The sequence below is a fragment of the Orycteropus afer genome, unplaced genomic scaffold, assembly GCF_000298275.1.
Source record: "Orycteropus afer afer isolate SDZICR_OR568_19922 unplaced genomic scaffold, OryAfe1.0 scaffold00962, whole genome shotgun sequence".
Taxonomy (NCBI): Eukaryota; Metazoa; Chordata; class Mammalia; order Tubulidentata; family Orycteropodidae; genus Orycteropus; species Orycteropus afer.
In genome coordinates this window covers 271,015-283,634 of record NW_006922549.1, presented here as the reverse complement: position 1 = coordinate 283,634, position 12,620 = coordinate 271,015, and the positions used below count along the sequence as shown (strand labels likewise).

Genomic DNA, 12,620 nt, shown 5'->3' with positions numbered 1-12,620 from the left:
TGAGTGTTATATCTTTGTTTGCTAAGATAAAAGAAGTTAATTTTTTCTTTGTGTTTCTCTATATTTTCTTCTTCTACAGTAAGAAAATATTAATTTCACAAGAGGAAAAAAATAATAAAGCTATCATCAAAAACAAAGTTACAATTCTCTCAGGAATTAAGAGATGTAATGTAACACAATTACAGTACAGTATTGGTAGAAACACAAATCTATAGATTGTAAGAATAGACTAAATCAAACTAAACTAAACCCTTAGCTATTGAGTCAATTACGACTTACAGCAATCCTTTAGAGCAGAGCAGAACTGTACCATAGGGTTTCCAAGGTTGTAAATCTTTACAGAAGCAGACTGCCACATTTTTGTCCCATAATGCAGCTGGCAGGTTTGAACTGCAGACGTTTTTGTTAGCAGCTAAATGCCTAATAACTGTGCCATCAGATCTCCTAAGAACAGACAAAACTACCCTAAAACATAAGCTAATATAAACACAAATATATTACCAAAAAGGCCAACAAAATATTGGGAAAGGAAGGAATTACTGTATAAGTAGATCCATGGTACAATTTTTTTATGAAGCATGGGAGGGAGCTTAATTTAAACACTGAATTCACAAAATAAATTTGAATGATTAACAACTTATTTATAAAAGAAAATTATAAATACATTAGAAAAAGTAGTGTTAGTAGGGGAACCTTCAATTATGCATTATCTGTTTTTAAAAACATTATCATAAATGTTAATAAAAAAGGTCTTATTTCCTATCCTTCATTCAGTATGAATTCCCTCATGGCGAATAAGGTCTGAGCGACTACCAAAGGCCTTTCCACATTCCTTACAGTCATAGGGTTTCTCACCAGTGTGAATTCTCTGATGTCTAGTAAGGTTTGAGCCTTTATTAAAAGCCTTCCCACATTCAGAACATTCATATGGTTTTTCATCTGTATGGATTCTCTGATGTTGAATAAGTTCTGAGCTCTGAATAAAGGCCTTTCTGCATTCTTTACATTTATATAGTTTCTCACCAACATGAATTCTGTGATGATTAGTAAGTGTTGAGGCACTACTAAAGGCCTTCCCACATTCCTTACATTCACAAGGTTTCTCACCAGTATGCATTCTCTGATGCTGAATAAGCCTTGAGTGTTGAGTAAATGCCTTCCCACATTCCTTACATTCATAAGGCTTCTCACCAGTATGAGTCCTCAGATGTGGCAAAAGTTGTGAACGCTTAGTAAAGGCTTTCCCACATACTTTACATTCATAGGGTTTCTCACCAGTATGTATTCTCTGATGATCATTAAGGTTTGAGCAGTAATTAAAGGCTTTTCCACATTCCTTACATTCATAAGGTTTCTCACCAGTATGAATCCTCTTATGTTGAGAAAAGTATGAACTACACCTAAAGGCCTTGCCACATTGCTTGCATTCATAGGGTTTTTCATTAGTGTGAATTCTCTGATGTCGAGTAACGAGTGAGCCATGACTAAAGGATTTTCCACATTCCTTACATTCATAGAGTTTTTCACAAGAATGCATTCTCTGATGTTGAATAAATTGTGTTTTCTGATTAAAGGCCTTCCCACATTTCCTATATTTGTAGGGTTTTTCTTCATTAATAATTTTGTGATGTGATCATGGGAGAAGGAAGGGCTGCTTATGCACAGGGAGATAGCTCAGGGTGCAGAAGAGTATGAAGGGATGGACACTGGGAGAAGGTAACTATGGGGAGGAAGTGGGAGGGGAGCTGCTGCATTGTAAATTTTGGTCAATGACATGAGACAAAGTATATGTGAACTGCTGTATGAAAAGTGAATTTACTCTGTAAATCTTCACCCAAATCCTAATAAAAAAAAATAAAATAAAATAATTTTGTGGAGTAAGAAATGTGAACTGAATAAAAGTAGGCATGTCTTCATAGGTACATATTACTTGACTGAAATGTTTCTTCTTTAGAGATAATATCTTACTTTCATACTTTGATTCCAGATCTGAAAGATAATAAAAAGGCAAATACTCACTTTTTTTATTTTAGGACAAGAAAAACACTAAAGAAAAAATGGGAGAATTCAACAGAAAATATCTGCAAAAACAAATGTGTAGACATTTCTCAAATATGGCAGTTTATAAAACACACAAGAACAGCATGGAGATTAAAAAGAAGTAACAGAGGAAGGTGAGGAGGGTGATTAGGGAAACATGTGATCCTCAAATTTAGATATGGATCAGAATCAACTGGAAATGTTGGTGAATACACACGGCTCAGGGCCATCCTCCATATACAGTGATTCTAATCATATATACATGTATATAAGCACCCACACACACACAGGTTAAGTGCTTGACTGCTAACTGAAAGGCTGACAGTTTGAACCATAGGATAAAAAACCTGGTGATTTGCTTCTGTAAATATTGGAAAAAAAAAAAAAACACCTTACTGCCATTGAGGCGATTCTGACTCACAGTGATCTCTTTTGGATTTCCAAGGTGATAAATCTTCACAGAAGTTGACTGCCCAGTCTTCCTTCCACAGAGTACCTGGTGGGTTTGAACCACCAACCTTCTGGTTAGCAGTCAAATGCCTTAGGCACTACAACCCCAGAGCTCCTTCTGTAAAGATTATAGCCTAGAAAATCCAATGGGGCAGTTCTACTCTGTCACATGGAGTCACTATGAATAGAAAATATCTCAGTGGTACCCAAGAACAATACACTCACACACACAGAACATTATGCTGTATGTTTTGCAATTTGTTGATAATTATCTGGCATACATCAAAAGACTATTAAGAGGAACAAATGTATTAGAAGATATAAATGAAAAGGGAGGCTCTGTAAAATAGTTGTAATGCTGGCAAATTCACATAGCAGGGAGGGAGAGGCTGAAGCAAGTCTAAAGTGATGGATGAAACTAATAAGAATGGTATACATTCTTCTATGGATAAAGTATATGTTGAGAATTCACTGAAAATAGTTTGCCTTGGAATTCTGTGATAATGACTTTGGCAGCTAGAGTGTCATGACAGTGAAAGGAAGCAGCTCAAGTTTGAGACAGACAAGAGTAAGACGGGATGAAATGTACTCTGTAACGAGAGGAACTCTATGTAGACATATGAGAAGCCAGCCCCAGTTTTATGTTTTTAGGCAGTTACTTAATGTCTCTAAGCTCTCTCACTTCCTCATGTGTTAACTGGGGACGATACTTAACTCATGATTGCTGGGAGGATGAAGAATAACGAGAAAGTAACTTGGCATAAAGTGCTCAATATTTGATAGCCATTATTATGGAAAAATGTGACAGCTAAAATAAGGATACTGGACAAATGAAATGCCTTAAAGAATCAAGCCAAAAATATGACCCTTTTCCTCCTATCCCTGTATGATCACTGAACAAGTTTTTATTTACGTAAGCTCCTAAAAAATCTCTTGAAAATGTCTTTATCTAATTATTGTACTCCAGATGAAAATCACCTCTTCCCTAGATAACTACAGTTGTTTTGTTAACTGCTGTTCAATTAGTCCTGACTCCTGGTGACCCCAGACCCTGTAATCCCCAGGGTTTTCAGTGGCTGATTTTCAGAAGTAGATCACTAGGCCTTTCTTCCTAGTCCATCTTAGTCAGGAAGCTCCAATGAAACCTATTCAGCAAAATAGCAGTTACACAGGTAAGTAGGGCTGCACAGAAGTGCAAAGAAGTTCACAGGCTAGGAAATGAACCCATGTCTCCCACATGAAAGGCAATAATTCTACCACTGAATCACTACTGCTCCCTACAGGAGTTCTCTAACAGTCTCCCCATTATGGACCAGTGCCATCTAATCCATTCAGTACCTGGTGTGGTATTTGGCCTACCTAAAATCCAAATTCCTTGGTAATTACTGAAAAAAGAGACCCCAATGATGTGGATAAAGGTTTTTGCCTGCATCTCCAAACTTGCCTCACTTCCACTTGCTCAGGGAGCCCCAGTCCTTCAAATAAACCAAGTTCTCTCCTCCCTCAGAGGCCTTCACAGGGATCTTCTCTAAACCTGGAATAAACCCCTTATACACATACACCACTGGCCCTCTTAATATATCACTTAGGCCCCTGCTTGAAGAGTGTATCTCTAGGGAGGTCACACCTGATCTTTAGTCTAAAGTATGTTTTTCTTGTTATTAGACCATAGAGTACAATACTCTGCTTTCTCCTTAACAGTGCTTATTATTTGTAATGTTATATATATCTGCACATATCCAATTAAGACATGGATGTCTTTTCTCTTCACCAATGCATACTCAGAGCTTGGCAAATGCCTGAAACATATCAGAAGCTCAATACATATTTGTTGAATCACGAGGCACCAAATGAATTTCTAGACATACTTTCCTCAAAAATAACTTTCTGAAAAACATTTTTTTAAAAAAGACTTAGTTTCTGCTAAAAGTGGCAGATTGAGCATATAAATTTTCCACTGCTCTTTCACAAATTCACAGTAAAATTACATAAATGATAAAGTGAAGGAAAAACCCTACTGGGATAAAAGAACTCTTGAGAGAAGACAGTAGTAATAAAACTTGGAAGCTGGAAAGCCAATGGGGAGTGATAAATGTCTCTGTTAACCACAGAAAGCTGAATTCTGAGCCTAAGTGGGTAAATTCTACAGTACTAAATTATGTTGCAGGTGCCCATAAAAGTACAAGTAGAGGCATGAGGCATTTCTAACAGTGGGCTGCACAGGGCATTCTGCAAGCTAAAGTTAAATAAAAAAACCTGAAGAACTGTAGACACCAAGGTCCCAACCCATACCACACACAGAAGGGTGATTATACATTTCCAATTTCAGAGAAGACTGCTGTTGTTAGGTGCCATTGAGTTGGCACCAACTCACAGGAACCCTGTGCACAATATAATGAAACACTGCCCAGTCCTGCTCCATTCTCACAATATTTGCTATGCTTGAGCCTATCAGTGTAGCAGCTGTGTCAATCTGTTTCGCTGAGGGTCTTCCCCTTTTTCACTGACCCTCTACTTTACCAAGAATGATGTCCTTCTCCAGGGACCGGTCCCTTCTGACAATATAACCAAAGTATAGGAGCTCTGGTAGCATAGTGCCTAAGGCACTTGACTGCTAACCCGAAGGCTGGAGGTTCAAACTCACCAGCCACTCCTCAGAAGGAAGATGGGGCAATCTACTTCTGTAGTGATACTGCCTCAGAAACCCAAGGAGGGGTCGCTATGAGTTGGGTCTGACTCCATGGCACATAACAACAACACAACAACATTTGAGATGAAATCTGGCATCTAACGAGCATGCTGGCTGTACTTATTCCAAGGCAGATTGTTCATTCTTCTGGCAGTCTGTGTTAGACTGGATTCTCTAGAGAAACAAAAACCAGTAAAGCTTATATATATATATGTATATATAGAGAGAAATTTATCTTAGGAAAATGGCTCACACACTTCTAGAAGCTGGCAAGTCCCAAGTTCCTGGATCAAATGTCAAGCTGGAGGCTTTTCCTGACTCTTGCAACCGCAGGGGCTGAGGAGTTCGAGGCTGGCAGGCAGAACACCGGTTGATGCCAATGAGTAACGAATCCAAGATTTCCAGTCCGAATGGTGGACTGTTCACTCACGGATGGACAGTTGTAGGCAGGCACAACAGAATCCTGATCCACAGAATAATGTGTCTTTTCCCAGGATGTCCTTGGATATACTGGAAGCAGGCCACACCCCCAGGGAAACTCCCTTTCACCAGATTGCCTGCTCAAAACATAATCATGTGATTCCATCATGGAATAACCACATCACAACAGCTTAAACCACAGAATTGTGGTCCAGCCAAGTTGACACACAGCTTCAACTATCACACAGTCCATGGTATTTTCAGTATTCCTCATCAACACCACAATACAAATGCATCTCTTCTTCATTCTTCCTTATTCATTGTCCAGCTTTCACATGTGTATGAGGTGACTGAAAATGCTATGGCTTGGGTCAGGTGCATCTTAGTCTTCGAAGTGACCCTTTGCTTCTTAACACCTTAGGTCTTTTGCAGCAAATTTGCACAATGTAATACATCATCTGATATCCTGATTGCTGCTTCCATGTGTAGATGTGGATGCAAGTAAAATGAAATCCCTGACTTCAATCTTTTCTTTGTGATGTTTACTGGTCCAGTTTTAAGGATTTCTCTTTTATGTTGAGGTGTAATCCATACTGAAGACTATAGCTTCTGACCTTTATCAGTAAGTGCTTCAAGTCATTGTCGCTTACAGCAAGCAAGGTTGTGCTATCTGCGTATCTTAGGTCATTAATGAGTCTTCCTTAAATCCTGATGTTGTGCTTTTCTTCAGAGAGTCTAGCTTCTGGGATTTTTTGCTCAGCATACAGATTGAATAAGTATGGCAAAAGGATACAACCCTGATGCACTCCCTTCTTGATTTTAAACCATGTAGTGTCCCCTTGTTCTGTTTGAATGTCACCCTCTTGGTCTATGTACAGGTTCTGGAATTCCCACTCTTCACAATGTTATCCATAATCTGTTATGATCCATGCAGTCACATGCCTATGCATAGTGAATATAACACAGGTAAACAACTTTCTGTTTTCAGAAATTATTCTTTGTTTTCAGCCAAGATCCATCTGGCATCAGCAATGATATCCTTTGTTTCATGTCCTCTTCTGAATCCGACTTGAAATTCTGGACATTCCCTGTCAATATACTACTACAACTGTTTTTAAATTATCTTCAGCAAAATATTACTTGTGTGTGATGTTAAAGATACAGGCTGATAATTTTGGCATTATGTTGGATCACCCTTCTATGGAATGGACATAAATATGAATCTCTTCCACTCAGCTGACCAGATAATAGCTGTCTCCCAAATTTCTTAATATAATTGAGTAGGTACCTCCAGTGTTGCATCCATTGTTGATGCATCTCATTGAGTCTTTCATCAATTCCCGGACCCTTGTTTTTCATCAATTCCTTCAGTGCAGCTTTTACCTCATCTTTCAGTTTCATTTGTTCTTGATCATACGCTACCTCCTGAAATGGCTGAATGTTGACAATTTCTTTTTGGTATGGGGACTCTGTATTTCTTCCATTTTCTTCAGATGCTTCCTACATTGTTCAGTATTTTGCCCATAGAATCCTTCAATATTGCAACTCGAGGCTTGTATTTTTCTTCAGCTCTTTCAGCTTGAGAAATGCTGTATACATTCTTCCCTTTTAGTTTTCTAATTCCATGTCTTTGCATATTTCATTTTCATACTTTACTCTGTCTTCTCAAGCCACCCTTTGAAATCTTCACAGAAGACTAGAAATATAGAAAAATGGAACCAGAGAGAATCTTGACTCAGGAACACCCAGCATAGCGATGGGTGTGGGTACTGAACTAAAAGCAAAGGATCAACAAAAAGTGCAAATACTGAAATGATGAGACCCTATTATCATACCCCAATTTGATCCTAAGAAGACTGGTGTGGTAGTTAAGGCTGTGTGTCAACTTGGCTGGACCTGGTTAACTGGCTGGGCAGCTGAATGTAGTTATTCCCCAGGGTGAGATTGGCAATCAATTCCATAATGCTGTCTACTGGAGCAGTTGAATACCTGCTTTAGGGATGTAGGCTGCTTCCAGTATATAAGAAGTAGCTTTGAGGAAGGTCTCTAGCTTTTTGGCATGTTTGAACCCTGCATGTAAGCAAAGTTGTTCTTCAGCAGCCTGCCATGCCCTGCCGATCTTGGGACTTTTTCTAGACTTGAATTATTAGCCGGTCCTGTTGTTTGGCAATATTGGGACTGTGCCTTTTTACTTGTCGACATGGGTTTGTCAGTCTCAGCAGTCAGCAGCTGTCTGAATTAAGAAACACCTCCAGCTTCAGTGGGCCAGGAGCAGGAAGCTGAGCTGAAGCCCAAGGTTGAGGGAATTTCACCCAGCCCCGAGAGCCTGGCACTTTGACCTTGGGACTTCTAGCCTCCAAGACTATAAGAAAATAAACTCCTCCATCTCCTGGACTACTTAAAACTCCAGAGCTGGTAGATTACAATAAGGGGAGAAACCATTTCCTGCATTGGCTGCTTCTTTGTAAATGTAGAAAGATGACATCCTGATGAGAATAGCTGCCTGGTGGGGTAGCAGCAAACAAGAGTGATCAGAAGTGGATCTGTAACGCTGTATACTCTGAGTTAATGTTCTCCTGTTTTTTAAATCTACCTGGAGATATGCAGATCAGGGCCTAGGTTTCAACCTTTCCTGAGGCACACTGCAGACAAGATAGGAACATGGGAACATGAACTCAAAAGCCAAAACAGGCATATACCTAAGTGTGGATCTGCTGTGAAATAAGACCACAAAACTGGCATAATCAAATAAAAAAATAAAGGAAAGTTGCATGATATGATTAACATCTATTTTTGATAACTTAGCAAATTAGGCACTGCAATGTAACATCTGTATCTTGGGAAAAGTTGTAAGAACTGTAGTGAACATAAGATGGGAAAAAAGAATCAGATGCCCACTATCACTGCTACCCATTGAAACCATCTCAGAAATCCTGGCGAACTTTATAAGCAAGGAATTAAGAATTATGAAGATTATAGGACTTCTAGTAAGATGGTGGAATAGGTGACAAACTACACAGACCCTCTTCAACAAGGAAAAGAGAAACCAACTGACCCAGATACAGAAGATAATCCTGGAGCCCTGAGTTTTGAAAGGAAGGATACGCAAGTGGATTAAACTGGATTAAACACCAACTAGTAGAGGAACCTGAATGAAAACAGTGAATAAAGAGACAAACAGAGCTGTGGACTGTCAGCTATCCTGACAGCAAGGGCAGTTTGAATATTTCAATGTGGTGTTACAAAAACCAAACTCACTGCCATTGTCCTCAAGTTGATATTGACTCACAGTGATCCACTTTGTGTTTCCAAGGTGGTGAACCTTTATGGAAGTAGATTGCCCAGTCTTCCTTCTGTGGAGTGGCTGGTGGGTTTGAACCGCCAGCCTTCTGGTTAGCAGTCAAATGCCTTAGGCACTACACGACCAGAACTCCTTTTAAGTGGCATTAGGAACTGAGAATTAACCTAAAAATTGGCCCTGCTTGCCAAGGGCTGCATGGACGACTGCACTAGTGGCTCATGACTAAAATGGGAAACCGCAAAGAAGGAGACAAGCAGCTGTGGACTCTTGGCTGTCTAGAGGGCACAGTCATTCTGAATGTTTAAAAGTGCCAGCCATTTTGGGTATTTAAAGTGACAGCATTCTTGTTCATATCCCAGGCACCTAAGAATACGTTCTACTTGCCGAGGACAGCATGGACATACTGGACAATTGTTAGCAACTGGAAAGACGTGATATTCCCCTCATTACTCTAACATCCCAAAACCTCTTGGTAAATGGAGGTACAGCCATCCTTCACCTCCACCCACCTTCTGGGTCGGCAGGAATTCCATGCCAGTCTGTGTGCTCTGACAGTGCTTGGGTGCCCTACCTTGTCCCCAACCCCAGATTTGTTTTTTGTTTTCTTTTTTCGATATTTCTTTGCTTTTAAGTTATTCTTGTTTGTTTGCTTGTTTATCTTTCTTTTTCTTTTTATTCTTTTTCTCTTCTCAGATTTTAGTTTTGGGCTTTTTTTCTCTTCCCTTTCCTGGTACTCATTGTTTTCTTTCTGGGGTCCTTGCCATCCTTTGTTTTTCTTTTTGCATTTTCCCTCATTACCACTTAGTCTAGCTCTATTTTTATATTCTCCTCTCCCCAGAGACTGTGGGTTGCTTTTTTTGTTTGCTCTTTTTCTAATTATATGTCTTCTGAACTTTAAAGTATTTCTTTAAATATTTTATCTCATTTGTTTTTCCTCCTTTTTGTTTTTTTCTCTTTTTGGTGATTATCCTGTATATTTATGCAGTGTGTATTTTTTTCCTTGCTTTTACTTTTTGGTGGTTTTTTTGATTGTAGTTTTTGTCTAATTGAGTGGGAGACAGCAAATGTGTTGATATGATCCAACTATATCTGCACTTCCTGCACCCCATCTACTGAGTGAGGGCCACCACTTGCTTCTGCAACAACTGGCAAATACCACATGATAGCCAATAGGAGCCTGACTGACTCCTTACTCTTCACAAACAGCTAACAGAGATCTGTGCACCCACTCTCATTTTCTATCACACACACCAGGAGACAGATAGTAAGTGCATAAGTGCTGCCAATTAGAGAACAGACAAGCACAGCACCCTGCTTTCTCAGATACATCTAAACAACACAAATAAAAGAAAAATCTTGGGTGAATCACTCCAATATATAATCACCAATTAAATATAAATACAAGTGTCAAAATGTCTCAAAAGACAACAACCATCACAGTCCACACAAAGAAGCAAGATAAAGCAGTGGAAACAAGGGACAAGGATAAAGATCCAGAACACATCCCCAAGGAATAAGCAGCATTGGAGCTCCCTGATAAGGAATTCCAAAGAATTATATTTAGGTACCTTCAACAGAATGAGAGCCAGATCATGGACAACACTGACAAAACTAAGGAAAACACAGACAAAACCCTAGAACAATTTCAGAAGAAAATGACAAAATAAATGAAAAATTAGAAATAATACATAATATACAGATAGAAATACAGAAGATTAATACTAAATTTTCAGAAATAGAACATAATGAATGGCCAAAGGAGGAAAATTGAATCAATGGAGGATAGAATTAATGAGACTGCAGACTAATACCTCAATAATTATTTGGAAAGGGAACAATCACAAAAAAGATCAAAACAAAATGAAAAAAGCCTAAGATTCATATTGGATACCATCAAAAGAAATAACCTATGTGTAATCAGAATTCCAGAACAGGAAGAGACAAATAAACCCACAGAGAAAACTGTCAAAGATTTGTTAGAAGAGAATATCCCTATTATGATGAAAGATGAGATTATATCCATTCAAGAATTCCCACAAACCCCAAACAGGACAGACCCCAAAAGAAAATCACCAAGATATATCATCATCAAATTCACCAAAACCAAAGACAAAGAATCCTGAAAGCAGCACTGGAAAAAGAAAATGTTACCTACAAAGGGCAACCAATAAGACTAAGCTCTGACTTCACGGCAGAAACCGTACAGGTGAGAAGGCAGTGGGATGGTATATATTAAACCCTGAAAGAAAAGAACTCCAAACAAGAATTATTTACCCAGCAAAATTGTCCCTCAAATATGATGGTGAAATTAGGACATTTCCAGATAAGCAGAAATTATAAACAGGGAACCAGAGACATCAATTGGCAAATAAATGCAAGTACAAACCAAAAAGAGAGAAAAAATTGTGTAATTACACAACTTCTAAATGGTGAGGAAGTCACGACAATTGCAAGATAGAACGGACTGTTCTAAACTTGGGAAGAAAACTGTAAATCATAGGGTAACCTCAAAATAAAAAGAGGACAAGCACAAATATTTAGCAAATACTAAAACAATAGTAACAAAGGAAATGGTAACATGATTCAGAAACAAAATGAGCTAAGCATAAAAATTTATATGGAACAAAGAAATCAGCAAGGGCACAAAAAAAAATTCAGAAAATGACAGCAACAAATTCATACTTGTCAATAATTACACTGAAAGTCAATGGATTAAATACACCACTCAAGAGACGGAGACTTGAAGAATGGGTAAGAAAACATAAGGCATCAATATGCTGTCTACAAGGGACACACCTTAGAGACAAGGACAAAAATAGACTAAAAATCAAAGGCTGGAAAAAGATGTATCAAGCAAATGGCAATTAAAAAAGAGCAGGAGTGCCAATGTTAATTTCTGATAACATTGCCTTTAAGACAAAAACCACTGTAAGAGACAAAGAAGGGCATTATATAATGATTAAAGGATGGAACAATAAATATCTATGCCTTCAATGAAAAAGCCCCAAAATACACAATTCAGACTTTAACAGAACTGAAAAGACAAATGGATAACTCAATTGTCACAATAGGAGACTTTAATACACTACTTTCAATCAAAGATAGAACTGGAAAGAAACTCAACAAAGATGCAAAGAACTAAACAATACAATTTCTCAACTTGACCTTACAGACATCTACAGCACACTTCACCCAACACCACAATATACATTGCTATGCAGTGGACATGGAACATTCTCCAGGATAGACCATATGATAGGCCACAAACCAAACATTAATACATTTAAAAACACTGGAATACTACAAAGCATATTCTCAGATCACAGTGCTATAAAATTAGAAATCAACAATAGTGACTGATGGAGAAAGACCAAACCACATGGAAACTGAATAACACCCTCCTTAAATATGACTGGTAATAGAAGAAATAAAAAGTGAAATTAAAAAATTCTTTAAATCTCACGGCTTAGTCATAGCCAGCTACTCAGAGGGACCGAGTTGTTGAACCTGTGGGCTTGGGACCATAGTCGCAGGGGACATCAAGCGCAATTGGCATAATATACTATACAAAACATTGTTCCACCTCCTACTTTGGCAAGTAGCGACTGGGATCTTAAAAGCTAGCAAGCTGCCATTTAGATGCAATGATGGGTCTCTTCTCATCAAGAGCAAAGAAGAATGAAGAAACCCAAAATTCATGGAAACAATTAGTCCTAGCGA

General features: G+C 38.5%; 1 protein-coding gene across 1 annotated transcript in view; it reads right to left on the bottom strand.

Annotated features, from left to right (window-relative positions):
• Window positions 1-766: 766 nt before the first annotated feature.
• The window catches only part of LOC103212432 (zinc finger protein 829), a 90,240-nt gene continuing 78,386 nt past the window's right edge, over window positions 767-12,620 (bottom strand). The window contains exons 4-5 of the mRNA XM_007958409.2: window positions 1,871-1,989; window positions 767-1,627 (exon numbers count right to left, since the gene is read on the bottom strand). Of these exons, the coding sequence (XP_007956600.2) occupies window positions 767-1,627; window positions 1,871-1,989 (980 nt within the window). The remainder of the gene's footprint in view (window positions 1,628-1,870; window positions 1,990-12,620) is intronic.